The following is a 13,972-nucleotide window of genomic DNA, read 5'->3' on the forward strand; positions in this document are numbered from 1 at the left end:
GCAGTAGCTGTCACATTGATGGGGGTTCTCCCGTGGAGCTGTGTGGCGTTGACACTTATGCGTTTCTACCCCACTGCACATGCTCTTTCTGTGCTTTGAACACACAGATATTATACACATGTAGTTGCTCCCACTCACTCCCCTACTCCCATTTCTCCTTTTACCTCTTTCTCATGCTCACTTGCACACACTGCCCCCCACCCGCCGTACACTAATTCACTCAAAGACTCACTCTTCACACACTCATATAAATACAAGTCTCAACCCTCCCTCCCCCTCCTTTCCTTGCTTGCCACTTTGCCTTTGGGCAGCATGAGTTGGAGTGGTCTGAAGGAGTTAGCGCCATGCACATGAAGTGCTCTCTTCAATGGACATGCATGTGAGTGGGGAGGACTGTTAAGAGCAGTGTTTCTCAGAGCTCACAGAGCCAACCTGAGGAGCAGACAGGTCGAGCCAACCTTCTGTCTGTTCAGCCACGGCAGCGTCATATTTGGGCTAATTTATTTCGAGCCCTTTTATTTTTCTTCTCCGTGCTGACTTTTCTTTTTTTCTGATGAGCTACTCCATCTCATTGACTCGTGGCTGCTTTCGTTTGTTTTTCTTTTTGCATAAAGGGTTCATCTTTTAGTTTATACTCTGAAAGAAAGAGAGAAATCTTTGTTGTTTACCTTATGGAAGAAATGGAGAGGCCCAAGACACCGAATCCTTGAAGACAATCCTGCTACCCTACGCAAGAATCATCCGCACAATCTCAGTCTTCGAATTCAACTCATATTCTGTGTGGACTGAGGCACCATGTGTTAAGACTTCACTCCTGACTGTTTGTCACAAGTCTTTCCCTGGATGCCTTCCCCTGATGGTTTAAGGGGGGAGAAAAAAAGAGTCTGGACACGAGAACTCAGTTACAAGGATTTGCTACACAGTATTGCGTGGTTTATGTTGGGTGTTGTATTATAGGAACAAGGAAGAATTAAGTTAGCATCGGCACAGTTTGTTTACCGCCTTGATTGAATGTAAGTGTTTCGATGCAGTAATCTGAAGAGCTTGGTTACTTTTTGATGAAGACAGGAGGTAAGTTACACATGTTTGTGTTGAGTTCAGCATGCTATGGTGTGGTGGTCAAAACCATACAAGAGTACCTGATGCAGGGATTTACAGTTCAGCTGCTCAGTAGCCCTCCCTTTCACACTCCTTCCTTAAATTGTTGCACATCATATATGCTAGCTTGAAACTTTGTTTTACATGAAGAGATTCTTTCCTCCCCTGTTTCCCTTTACTATAATACAATGCCTCTTTAATCTCTATTAATAAAGGGCATGTTTTTATTTGTTGAGTCATCTAGTTATTAATAGCCTGTCATTGCCTGCTGCTGAGATCTGGATAATTCTCAGGTCATATTGAGCCAAACCGGAGCATTAAAGGAGTAAGTGGCCTGGGGCCAGCGGGGTGCTAATCTGCTGCTTTCAACCGCTGCCTCAAAGTCACACGGGGCCAGCGAGGCAGGATTGCGTAACCAGATCTTTGTTTAGGAAATGATCTTTGTTTGTGCTTGCGAGCCAGAGCCACAGTGCTGCTCCTCCATATACCATGATGTAGCAGAGAGTGGCAGGGTGTCATCACTGGGAGCTGGCTTGTCATCTAGGATTGGATGTATAGCATTTATATGCTGAGTGCAGTCGGCCATGGTTTGCAGCATTTCTGCTACAGGCAGAGGCTGTGTTATCTGTTTAATGGGCTGGATGGAGTTTTGTCAGGACTGTCAAAGTAGCTTATCCGAGACCACGTCTTAGTTTTTTCGGTTTTTAGTGTACATGCACGTATGCACTTATAGCTATATATAGCCCCTATACTTATATAAAGGAAGAAGGCAGACAAGTTTTTTTCCTCATTGGTAGTTTAAAGTCTTTTGAAAGGTTTTTCTTGTAAAGTTTCCCAGATTTCTAATGAAGAACATGTAGAAGGCAGCATCGCCACACAGTTACTAATTGATAGTAATTTAACTCAAACGGCCATTGTGTAGAAATGTAATATGAGCAGTGGACAAGACGCGAGCTTTGCCTGTAGGAATTAGAACACCCTCCTTTTTAGAGCAAAGGTCAGAGGTGAGGTAACCATACAGTAAACTGTATGTTGTGTTGTGTTAATTCAGTCTATTTATCTTTGCATATGCATATTCTATACTCCACTTTTTATGAATGTGTTTTTAAAAAAAAGTTATATGCAATTTTAAAATGCCTTTTAAAATAATTGAATATACATGCTTATGCAGTAAACTCATCCTTACCAGAGCCAATCCTGGGGTATCATTCTACTTTCTGTTAATCTGGCTACAAAGAAATTCAGCCTGGCCGCTTGGGAGATAGTGCGCAATGATAAGGAGTCAATGAAGCTAAAAGGCTGAAATAATTATTTATACCTGCTTCTGGACCTTAACCCCAACTCAAAGAAACAAAAACTAATTATCAATGCATAATAACACTTCCTTCCTCCGTGTCCTTTGGTTTTCTTTTTGGATTTTTTCTTACAGGAAGAAAATTTTGCCATCAAAACACTTGCATTCTTGTAATGCATTCTGATTGGTCAGTTCGGAATTCATGACTAGACTAATGCCCTTCCTTTAAAGTAGGGGTGGGGGAAATCCAGGCCTTAAAGCCTGCAGGTTTTAGATGTGTTCTTGATCCAATGGAGCTGATTTAAATGGCTAAATTAGCTCCTCAACATGTTTTGCAGTTCTCCAGAGGCCTGCTAACGAACTAATCATTTGATTCAGGTATGTTGACCAGGGTGATATCTGAAACCTGCAGGACACCGACGCTTGAGGCCTGGAGTTCCCCACCCTTGCTTTAAAGCCATAACGTTGCTCATGGTGTCCCAGTGTTTACAGAAAAGTATTTCACTGTCATGGCAACCTTTAAAAATGAATGCATAATGAATCTATAACTGGAACAAAACATACAGCTGTCTTTCTTGACAATTTTGCTAATGGAAAGTCCAGAGAATATGAATTCTTGAGTATTTAAAACTTCTTTTTCTCTTTTTCTTCTGCAGTGTGGCCGTCACCCGTTCCCAGGACGTTCCCTCCTTTGGCCCACCAATCCCGAAAGGCGTGACCTTTCCCAAGTCCACTGTGTTCAGGGACTTCCTTTTGGCCAAAGTCATCAACGCTGAGAACGCAGCTCATAAGTCAAATAAATTTGGCGCCATGGCAACACGGACACGGCAGGAGTATCTGCGGGATTTGGCAGAGCGACACGTGACCAGTACATCAGTGGAACCCTCTGGGAAGTTCCCCTTCATCTCTCTGGCACACAAACGGCGGGAGAAGGTGCGTCCGTACAGCGGGGCGGAGCTACGGAGCCTCGGGGCTATAACCTGGCAGGTTCATGCCGAAGATCAAGTAGCCGGGGCTGAACGCGAGTGCCTGTTGGCCATTTCAAACGACTTCATCATCCTGCTGGATCAAGAGGCCAAAGCGGTCGTGTTTAACTGTGCCACACGCGATGTGATTGGCTGGTCAACCGGGAGCCCCGCCTCTATGAAGATCTACTATGAGCGCGGTGAGAGCGTATCGCTGCGCTCCATTAATAACAACACGGAGGACTTTGGAGAGGTTGTCAAAAGACTGGAGGTCAGTGGGGCACCGTTACCTTCTGTAGCCACACATGTGTATAGCATACACCATCTGCTGCAGATATCAGAGGCTGCAGGCCTTAAAAAGTGCACCTCTGACAAGCATCTTGTAATAAACACACACAGAGATGCTTTGAGCTGTGACTATCGTGAAAGCATTCTTACTTTTATATCAGCATATTTACTCTTTAGCTGGTTATCTTCTAGTATCATCTAGTAAAAATCCAAATCACCCAGCTAACCAGTCCCAGTCTGTGAGTCACTGTGTATGTGAACAATAATGCAGCCAAAAAGTGCTTGGTGAAGTCTTTTTAAGTGTTAGGACACACTCTCCCTTTGTCCACTTCCCTGACAACAGTAGCTTGAAAAAAAAAACTATTGTTGATGATTACAGCAACATAAGGGCGTAGCCTGAAATTATGGACTCACCAGAAAGCCACAGATGCTGCACTGACCCTGTGATTAAAAGTCATGCCAAGCATAATGCATAGTAGTTTAATTCATATCATTACTGAGGGTTTCCTTGTGGTCTAGATAAAGCGGCACTTTTGATGGGATATTTCAATCATTCATCAGACACTGCAGTTCTGCTTAATGATAAAGTAAAAAAGGATTTCCTGCTGACAGTACAGGAAAGAGCTCTTTCTTCTTCTTTTTTTAACATCCAAAACTCAGACCACTGTTTTCTACTTGGTGAACTCAATAAAGAAAGGCATATACAGGATCTGTAAAAGCCTATGGTGCTTTTTATCCAGATTCATCTGGATTGTTTTGACATTGCTCGTCCAGTTTTATAGAGATCACCTGCAGAATTTGCTCTCTTCTTTTGGAAATACTGAACAAATTAGCATTTCCCATGTGGTGCTCAAAGGGCCGAAAAATTGAAAAATTTGACAGACACCAATTTTAAGAAATTTTAACCGGATTGCTCAAAAAATTTTCTTCAACCCTTGGAGCCATGGATCAGGCTAACTGTGCAGAAAAATGCATTATGATATGCGTGTTATGTTATTGACATATGTGCGTCAGCTTGTGACTAACAATACATTTCATCCACCCTTTTTTTTTCACCACCTTTCTGACTCAACCTTGATCTTTCACACCGTCTTTTCTCTAGTTGTTGACCAAGGGAAGCCAAACCACAGAGATGACCTTACGTCGTAACGCCCTGGGCCAGCTGGGCTTTCATGTCAACTTCGAGGGGATCGTAGCAGAGGTGGAGCCCTACGGCTATGCCTGGCAGGCTGGGCTCAGGCAGGGCAGCCGCTTAGTGGAGATTTGCAAGGTGTCCGTGGCCTCGCTGTCCCACGAGCAAATGATTGATCTTCTTAGAACCTCTGTCACTGTAAAGGTGGTCATCATTCCTCCACATGAAGACTCAACGCCACGCAGGTACTGTGGATATAAGTCACAAATGGATACAAGAGAGACTGTAGTTGATGTGTTGGTTTGTGGCTTTTGAAGCTATCCTTAAAGTATTCTGACTGCGATTGCTTCATGTGCCAACAGAGGCTGCTCAGAAATCTACCACATGCCACTTGTGGACTACAAGAACCACAAAGAGGGCATGCCCTATGAGTTAAAGTTTCCCTTTCGCTCCACAAACAACAACACCAAGTGGCCACGCACCTCATCCAGCCCTCAAACGCGTGCTGCTGGCATTGGAGGAACCCTCATCAAGGCCCCGCCCACAGACTTAAGTAATCCTGCTGCTATTCCCCGCAGTGTGTCTAGCGATGGTCGACCGCTCAACCCCAAAAGGTCACATAATAACGATAATGCTGTTATGAAACTTGCAGACATGCAGAGCTAACTTCTGTCTGGTTGTAACATATGTCTTTAATCGCATCCATATGTGTCCACAGATATTCCCCAGGGAATGACAACTATGCCCTTGCCTGCTCCATTGTGATGGGACGCACACTGCACAACACAAACTCCCCTTCCAGTCTCTCCTACACAGACACCATGGCCTCCACCCACTGGAGGCAAAAGTCTATGCCTGACGGGTGAGTTCATCGCTACAAATTATGCAGACTAAATTTCATAAATATATATTTTCTTAAAACTTGATGTGTGCTACACAGCAACATAGATAACATTTTTTATGTCTCTTCAGGTTTAATAACAACTGCCAGTCCCCCGTTTCATCTGTGCGCCATGTGGCAGGTGAGGGCGCCAATGGGATCAAAGTATCGTCGAGCTCAGGTGTTGGATGGTCACGACCTGGGGAGGGTGATCCCGCTAGCAGATCAGGGGACAAACCCAGCTCAGGTAGGCAGAACTCCTACCTCAGTGTTGGTAAATCAAAAAACATGTTTTGCATTATGGGCTCTAAATTTTCCGTACGTCTTAGACACCGTGGTTTCCAAGGTGGTGATTCCTCGACTTCAGCCGTCAGAGCAGAGCAGCCACGTGTCTCCTAACAAGAGCACCAAGGTGAGTGATAGCCAACACCACCACATGTAATTTCCTTCCTGAATTGATAAAGGAGGCCCTGTGCTAACAAGAGGTCTGCTGTTTAATCACAGTTAGCATCGTATGACTGTGAGCTAAAGTTTGTGTGCCATGAACCAATCTACGCTAAGCACACTAATTAAAATGTTTCCAACATTGGGGTAAATATGATCGCAGCATGAGGAGTTATGGGAGGTGACAAAAAACAAACAGTCTTTGGGGGAACGCTGCAGCAAAATGTCCTGTTTTTCTATCTAGAAACTGATCGCAGATTTCTCATCTGGTAACAGGCAGATGCTCCCTATTCATCCAGCCAGTCAAGCAGCAACACACTGTCAAGCAACGCCTCCAGCTCCACCCACAGCGACGAGAAGTGGTACGAAGTTGGCTCCCGTTCCGGAGTGCGGAGTGAACTGGATCTCAGTGGCTATCTTCAGGGTACCTCCAGCGACAGCGGCATTGACGCAACCTCCTTCACTGCCACGCAGAGCAGCACGGCTTCCTCCACTGGTGCCTTCATGGCAAAAGACAAAATCCCTTGGCAGGATGAGCCACCAGACGGCCAGATGGCCGCTGACACTTCACCTCCAACTCCAGACTGTCTTGTCATCTCTCAAGGCACCGAGATCCCAGGGAAGAGCCCCTTATCCTTGCCACTTGGTCCCGATAGCGGCTCCTATAGCCCAAGTGATGGCGCCGCCCACTCCAGGTGTGCTGCTGTTCTGTTAGAATTTAGCTACATAGGCAGTCTAGGAATCTGATCCTTTGCATCAGTGTTTCATTAAACAGACAGTGATTCATTGTAGTCCAGATATATCCTGCACTGTCCCGGCTGAAAAGAAGTCCAAAGCTCTGCGGTTTGGCACTAACAAAGGGGGAGCGGAAGAATGAAATATCTGTGTCTGTGGTTTTGCATTTGCATGTATCTCCGTCTCTGGGTATCCATGATAGAAAGGAAGTGCTTGAAGTTGCTAGAAATGCAGACTGTGAGCTCAGCACTGTTCCCCCCTCCTCTAAATCCCACTTCCTTTGAATCAACTAAAGCTTTCCTGCCTCTCTTCTTCACTCAGCCAGAAATAACTCGGCTCCACCAGACCTGTACATTGGCAGCTTTGTTTTATAGTTCGTGCACAGACACAAAACTCGATGTTGGAAAATTCAAGCATTAATGTCAAACTCTGTAGGAATGCTATTTTAAAGAGCTGAAAATGAAGTGCAAGGACACGGTGTTCTTATTTAATATTTATGAATTCATCGGTTTATCCAGTCTGCAGAGATATCTGGATACATATATTGAAGGAACACCTTTACTAATGGGTTTTAAGGATGCCTGGCTCTTTGTTGTTTGTTCAGCTTTATTAAAGGTAACTAAGGTAATTTGATAGTTAAACATTAAGAAAAATAAAATACATCAGTGCAATGAAAATGCATCACTAATGCATTTTCTTTTCAATCAGTCTGCTCTCTGTGTTTGATACTGATGAAATTGTAAGGCTGTGTCACACTTTTCTGCCCTTGCTTTTTGTTTTGTCCCCAGCTCAGCCTCTTCTGGTCCATCAGGCTGCAGGCCCATGTCCCCCCAGGATGAGGCTGCTCCTGTGCCCACATCACCCACATCCTCAAACTCCCAGTCCCCAGGTTCCAAGAGCTTCTACCCTCGTCAAGGAGCCACCTCAAAGTATCTCATTGGCTGGAGGAAGCCTGGGGGAACTGTTAACTCGGTGGATTTTGGCAGCACTCGCAAGTAAGATGGAAATAATTATTTTACTAAACATCTGTTCAAAATTGTTTCTAAAGCACCATTGCATGCAGATAAAATATTATAACTTAGTGCAGAGTGGATCCTGCTGTCAATCATGTCGACATATTTTATCTTTGTCTCACTGAGTGGTCAGCTAATTTTAAAGGTGTTGTTTAAAAAGTTGGTCAGCAGCGCCACCGTGTGGTGAGTTTTTATTTTTTCCCACATCAATTCAACTCTATTCAGTTTTATTTATAGTTTTCTGAAGGTGCTTTGTATTGTACCCTGTAATATTGTAGATCAATATTCTTTGGTTTGTAGGAAGACAAAAAAAATTTGCACTCTTATTCTCACATATTGAATTTGGTCAGAAAGCCGATTCCTATCTTTTGTGTTGGTGGTAAATGTTTTCACACAAACCGGTTTTTCCTGGCGCAATAAATCAGTAATTTATTCGACTACAGATCGCCAACAGCTTGGTTTGGGAACAGTTACAGCTGCCATTGCCATTCTGAGCATTTGAACTGGTTGCTGCTAATCACAGACATGCTTTGTCGTTTCTAGAGATTTCTGCCTGAATTCGTTTTTGTTTTTTGTTTTTTTTATGTTAATCTTCAGACGGCACCAGAGTGATGGTTTGCTGGGTGGTCAACCCCAGCTCAGGGCCAATCTCCGGGGCTCCCAGTCTCCCCAGCGGCACACTGCGAAGTCCAGCCTGGAGGAAGACTTAAAGAAGCTCATCACACTTGACAGCCCTCCACCCACTACAAATGAAGAGAAGGTACAGGGAGATGTTTTCGATAAGCTATTATATTACTTAGCAATTTGACGATCTGTCAGTATTAGCATTTATAGTGGTCAATACTGAAGAAACACCCTTTAACTGTGCTATCATACTTTGTCCACCAGATGGCACTCCGCAACTGTTAGGAACACCACAAACAAAACAACATGCTGATCCAAGCAAAGTCGGGCAGCTCTTAAACGAGTAAATAAATAACTACACATAAGAAATGTTAAAGAAATATGTTTACATTTCCTGTGTCAAAGAAAAAAAATCAGGTGATATAAGAGAATATCAGCGTTTTGAATCAACCAAATATTGGTACAGTATCGCTATCAGTCAGGCTCTACTCTTTTCCCGCTACTGTAACTGTATGATTATGGATAATGCTCCTGGTACCACTCTAATAAACCACTACATTTGCTTTGATAACAAATTAAGGCTTGTTTTCTGTCTCTGTGTATACATTATGTTCATCTTGTGCTGCTTAAAATATCAGTTTCACCTCATCATCAGTCCAAGTAAGGAAGTCTATATGTTCATGGTCATGTAGTGTTTGTCATTTCACCAAGGACTGTTTTAAAACGAGGTGCCAGCAGTATTATGGTTGCATAGTAGCGAAGCTTCACAAGTCAAATGTAAGCACAATAGCATGTTAGGTAACCTGGAAGTTGTAAGCAAAATATAAAATATCTGTTAAATACTTTATGTCTGTGAAGGTTCTCACAAACACAAAAAGTACTTTAGTTTAACAACAGCTAATGTAACCTGATATTGTAACTCTTCAGGGGCCGCACAAGACCACATGATGAAACTACCTGGGATATAACATATTGGGTTGAGGTTTTTAACCAGCTGTTTAAAGCCCTGCTAAAAAGTGTTTATTATTACTATCACGGACAATATGATATGACACAACCCCAATAGAATATTAATAAAAACCCTTCAGTGTTTTCATGCAGTTTTTCTTTTTCTCGCTTTTTACCTGAGTCTTCTCGTCTGCTTCCATCCCTTCGTGAAGCCGTTGTTTCCAGGCCCCCCACCCAGTCGACGTTCCCTTCAGAGAACCCTGTCTGATGAGAGCATTTACAGCGGGCAGAGGGAGCCGTCCTCTAGTGGACAGCGTGAAACGCCTACTGACCTTCTTTTCTCCTGTTCCACCATGCCACGTTCACCCATCGCCCGCCACGGACCGAGTCGGCGAGCATCGCACAAATCCCTCGGTAAACATCTAGTTTATGTGATTGAACTTGTAGTGGCTCCAAAGCGTAGTGGTTTACACATCCGCATCAGGAATCGGGAAGAGTTTCCCACGTTAAAAAACCTTCTAACTCAAACATGGTTCGTTATGTGCTGCGGTGGTGACCTCTTGTTCATAATGGAGCAGATGGACTACTGTGCAATAGTCTTGAGCCAACCCTTTCTTTTTGTTCCAAGGAGCCTGACTTTGTTGTAATTTTTTAAAGATGTCTTCAGCAAACCTGGATTGAAAAAGAATGTCCTCCCCAGAGCTCAACATTACGCAAGCAGTGTAGGATCATCCTGAGAGAGAACAGAACAGAAATGTAGCCGACATCTAAGGAAGAGCTTTTAATGTCCACCAAGAAGCCCGGAGAACTATTCCCGAGGGATACTTAAAGAAATGAGAGGAAAGCTTGTCTAAAATAGTTGTGTTGAAGAATAAAAGTGGTCATGCGAAGTATTATTGGAACTTTAAGCTTGTTAGAATTGTACAAACTCTTTTTTTGCCTTATATGTTGTATTACCATGTACGTTTGCATACCTCTTCGCATCCATTTCCAGTTTTCCCAACAAAATCTAAAGATATGAGGGTGGCTAAAGATTTTTACACAATACTGTATATACAGTATGCGTAAATCTGCAGATAATGGAATAAAAGCTTAAACACACTAAGCACACTGCTACGGAAAAAGTCTTTTGGCCATGCCGTGCTAAAAGCATTGACTATAAAGTTTCCCATCTTCAGCCCCCTAAAAACAGATACAAATCTCATTCATTGTGTTTGACTGTGTTCTTTTCCTTCCCAGGAGACCTGTCAGCCCCAGACAGTTCAGAGCTGGACCAAGAGGGGAAGAAACAACAGCTGCAAGAGCCTGTCCTCATGCCCCTGCCTGACACGGGGGCAGATGGCCCGCTTGACTGGGCCCACCTGGTAGATGCTGCCAAGGCCTTTGAGGGTAACCAGGCGTCATGTTTTCATTTCATCCTTAAAAACAAACCACCAACAAAAAGACATTTGAAGTGAAGGTTAAGTTAGTTTTGTAATAGAGAAATCCACCTGCTATCTTAATTTTTTATCAGAAGAGGGCACTGTTACACTGTATTTGTTCTCTGTTTAGGTCAGATAACATAACATTTTTTTTTTAATACATCAGAGCAGAGGCTGGTTTTCCTAGCAGCCCAGGAGGAGAACTCCATGGCTGAGAGTGCAGCAGCAGCAGCAGCAGCCACCACCAGTCCCCAGCAGGCCGAGCCTCAGGCAGCTCCACTGAGACAGCCTTCGCCAGGGTGAGAGGCCTCAGGTCATGGCCTAGATCCAATGTTTGCTTTCATCCACTGGTTTTTCCAGAAGTGTGCCACCAAAAACACTGATTTTCCGCAAATCGCACACCACTGCATCACCGATGAATCCTGCCAGTAGTACAATAGTGTTTGTTGGGGATTGCTAAGCTACATGTACCATCACTGAGAAAGACTGGACTAAGAAACATTTACCCATCATTTAAGGTGAGATGTTGGTCCCAGCTAATGTCAAGCTTTTTCCTCTCACAGAGAGACTCCAGCTTGTTTGATGGGGAAAGTGAGCCAGCTAGAATCCATGGTGAAGGCACTACAGGAGGACCTAAAGAAGGTGATTTGTGATGCTAGATTGATCCTGTTCCTCTTCGGCACAGCCTCAAACATAGATGCAAAATCTAAGTATGAACCTGCCTTTTGTAACCATTAGGAGAAGGATGCCAAGGCATCACTACAAGCTCAAATTGAGGGCCTGCGAGAGGACAACCAGCGTCTCCTCGAGGAGTCCTACAGCGCCTCCGCCAAGCTGAAGAAGTTTACAGAGTGGGTCTTTAACACCATCGACATGAACTGATGCACGCTGCTGCTGACCTGCTCTCCACTGGGAGAATAACCACTACTCAAGCTGATTTCAAACTCTTCAGTAATGTTCGGTGCACAGCAGAATCACATAAAAAAACAAAACAGTGTCGCTCTTGTACTGTTACAAACTAGTGCCAACATGGATGTAAACATCATCCTTCCTCAGCCTCATGGATCTGTTTGAACAGTGACCACAAAAGACAAAGGAGAATCCAGGGTGATAGACAAAAAAGAGCAGCGGCGTATCTGTGTGTCAGTTTTCATCGGCATGCTCTCCCTTACTTAGGAGCTCATAAAATATAATGTTTTTGTTTCCCCCCCCCTTGAATGGACTGTTGGTATTCCTGCATGTCAGAGGAAGCGAGAGCACGATTTCAAAGCTAACCCAAACCTAAAGGGATTTAAAGTCACTGTTTAGCTCCCCAGCTGTAACCTAATTTTAAGTGAACGGATTTCCAATTAAACAAAAAACTCTAACACAAATTAAAATTTCTTCAAGAGTTGCTGAATATAGTCCCTGATCTTAATTGACAGGTGTGCTGTAAATGTGCTGCCGTTAAGACATTCTCCAGTTTTCCCAGTTCACAGATAACAACACTGATCTGATTATTTTTGTATTACTAACAAAGAGAAAAAAGGTGAAGTAAATACTATAAGAGAGGATGGGAGTTGCATTTTTGATGGTTAGTGTTGGTAGGTAGGCACAGATAGACAGACAGACCCTTTGCATAGCACATACTGTAAACACTGTAAGGTCGAGTGCCTGTCTGTATCGCTTATGTAAAAGACTGTGCAAGTGTAGCGAGGGTTATTGCAAGTAAAACTTGTATAGGACTACTGGTCACATGAAAAGATATAAAAATATATATATTACAAACACAATATGGGTGCCATAAAGATAGAAATCGACAATTCAGTGTCACTTATTCAGATTATTGTAAATATGTGATCTTCACATTTATTTTTCTCATGCCTTCCCTTGATATAATAATGTAAAGAGTATTTATGTCAAAGATGATGGCCAAGAAAAGCAAAACAGCCATATGCAGTTAGATATGTACAGTATATACAAGTAATGGTTTCCTACGTGACAAGATGTATCCTTTGACTCAAACGTTTCCAGCAGGAGCCGGGTAACTTTTGATCCAGAGTACAGTGCTAGAGAACATATTGATATTTCTAATCCTAAAAACGTTTGCCTGCTGCAGTGGATTGATTTGAGAGCGCCACTTAGTGTTGACAAGATGTAAAATACTACTACAGTGAGCTCACATCCTTTTCCTCCCATAGCACGCTAAAATGCCTCAATCTGATCCCTAAAACTTTGGATGGAGTCAGTTGGTACTGTTATATTATTGCAGATAAGATGCTGTGTAAATCCTGAAATCCCAGCTACAGTTTTCTGTACTTCTGTAAATCTGCGCGAAAGCCCACACAGAATCTGATCTGCAGATGACCGAGCTCAGTCCTCATTTAAGCCTCATACTTTAACTATTTCCTTTTGTACCCTGATGCTGTGCAACTGTATATAAGGAGAGTTTAATATTCATCAAAATCGCACCTTCGTTCTTATTTTTTACAGTTATTTTTGATGTCTTTCTGCTTTACTTGCTAGTGCAGAGTGGAACCACAAGCCGGACTCAGACAAAATGAGTCGTAGGCCCGTACAGTAGCAGATTGCCCCTATGCCTTCATTCTTAACATGTGTGTCAGCATGTGATTCTGTTTCCATTGAGCTGTGATGTGTAAAAACAAACACACAAAAAAAGTTTATATCTATTAAAGATATTTTGTTCAATTACACTTTGTCTTGCTGAGTGGTCTGTACTAATGTACTGCGATTTAGACATGCCATTCATCAACAAGAGCAAAATAGGAAACTAGCACAACTGCTGGGGGTTATATGAGGTGGCTTTGAGTAAATGGATACCTGTTGGCGGCCTTGTGGCTGCCCGCTGTTGCATTGTGATTAACAGAGAGGTGCTGTTTTTCCACTCAAGCTTGATTACACAAGGCGGTTGTCCAGACACATTCAGGGCTGCGTGGGACAGATTGATTGATCAGGATATCCTGAGAGAAGGCAGGGCGGAGACGTGGACCGTTATGCATCCAGCAGGTGATTGGTGTGATTTAGGCCTGTTTGGATGTTTAGTCATTCAAATAGCAGTTATTCTGTATCAAACCTGCTATTATTAAAATGACCTTCTGAGTTCATGCCATAACTGAAGATGTAATCTATT

At 43.2% G+C, this 13,972-nt stretch overlaps 1 protein-coding gene across 2 annotated transcripts in view; it reads left to right on the forward strand.

Annotated features, from left to right (window-relative positions):
• LOC309694946 (signal-induced proliferation-associated 1-like protein 1) overlaps positions 1–13,535 on the forward strand; it is a 37,481-nt gene extending 23,946 nt beyond the window's left edge. For both annotated transcript variants that reach the window (XM_082515229.1, XM_082515230.1), the window contains exons 8-21: positions 3,049–3,628; positions 4,748–5,022; positions 5,140–5,391; positions 5,496–5,639; positions 5,750–5,904; positions 5,987–6,069; positions 6,378–6,796; positions 7,625–7,831; positions 8,447–8,609; positions 9,634–9,835; positions 10,661–10,810; positions 11,009–11,141; positions 11,406–11,484; positions 11,581–13,535. In XM_082515229.1, the coding sequence (XP_082371355.1) occupies positions 3,049–3,628; positions 4,748–5,022; positions 5,140–5,391; positions 5,496–5,639; positions 5,750–5,904; positions 5,987–6,069; positions 6,378–6,796; positions 7,625–7,831; positions 8,447–8,609; positions 9,634–9,835; positions 10,661–10,810; positions 11,009–11,141; positions 11,406–11,484; positions 11,581–11,724 (2,986 nt within the window). In that variant the 3' untranslated portion in view covers positions 11,725–13,535. The remainder of the gene's footprint in view (positions 1–3,048; positions 3,629–4,747; positions 5,023–5,139; positions 5,392–5,495; positions 5,640–5,749; positions 5,905–5,986; positions 6,070–6,377; positions 6,797–7,624; positions 7,832–8,446; positions 8,610–9,633; positions 9,836–10,660; positions 10,811–11,008; positions 11,142–11,405; positions 11,485–11,580) is intronic.
• The last annotated feature ends 437 nt before the right edge of the window (positions 13,536–13,972 follow it).

This window comes from Aulonocara stuartgranti (genome assembly GCF_965226115.1).
Source record: "Aulonocara stuartgranti genome assembly, chromosome: 19".
NCBI classification, from domain to species: Eukaryota; Metazoa; Chordata; class Actinopteri; order Cichliformes; family Cichlidae; genus Aulonocara; species Aulonocara stuartgranti.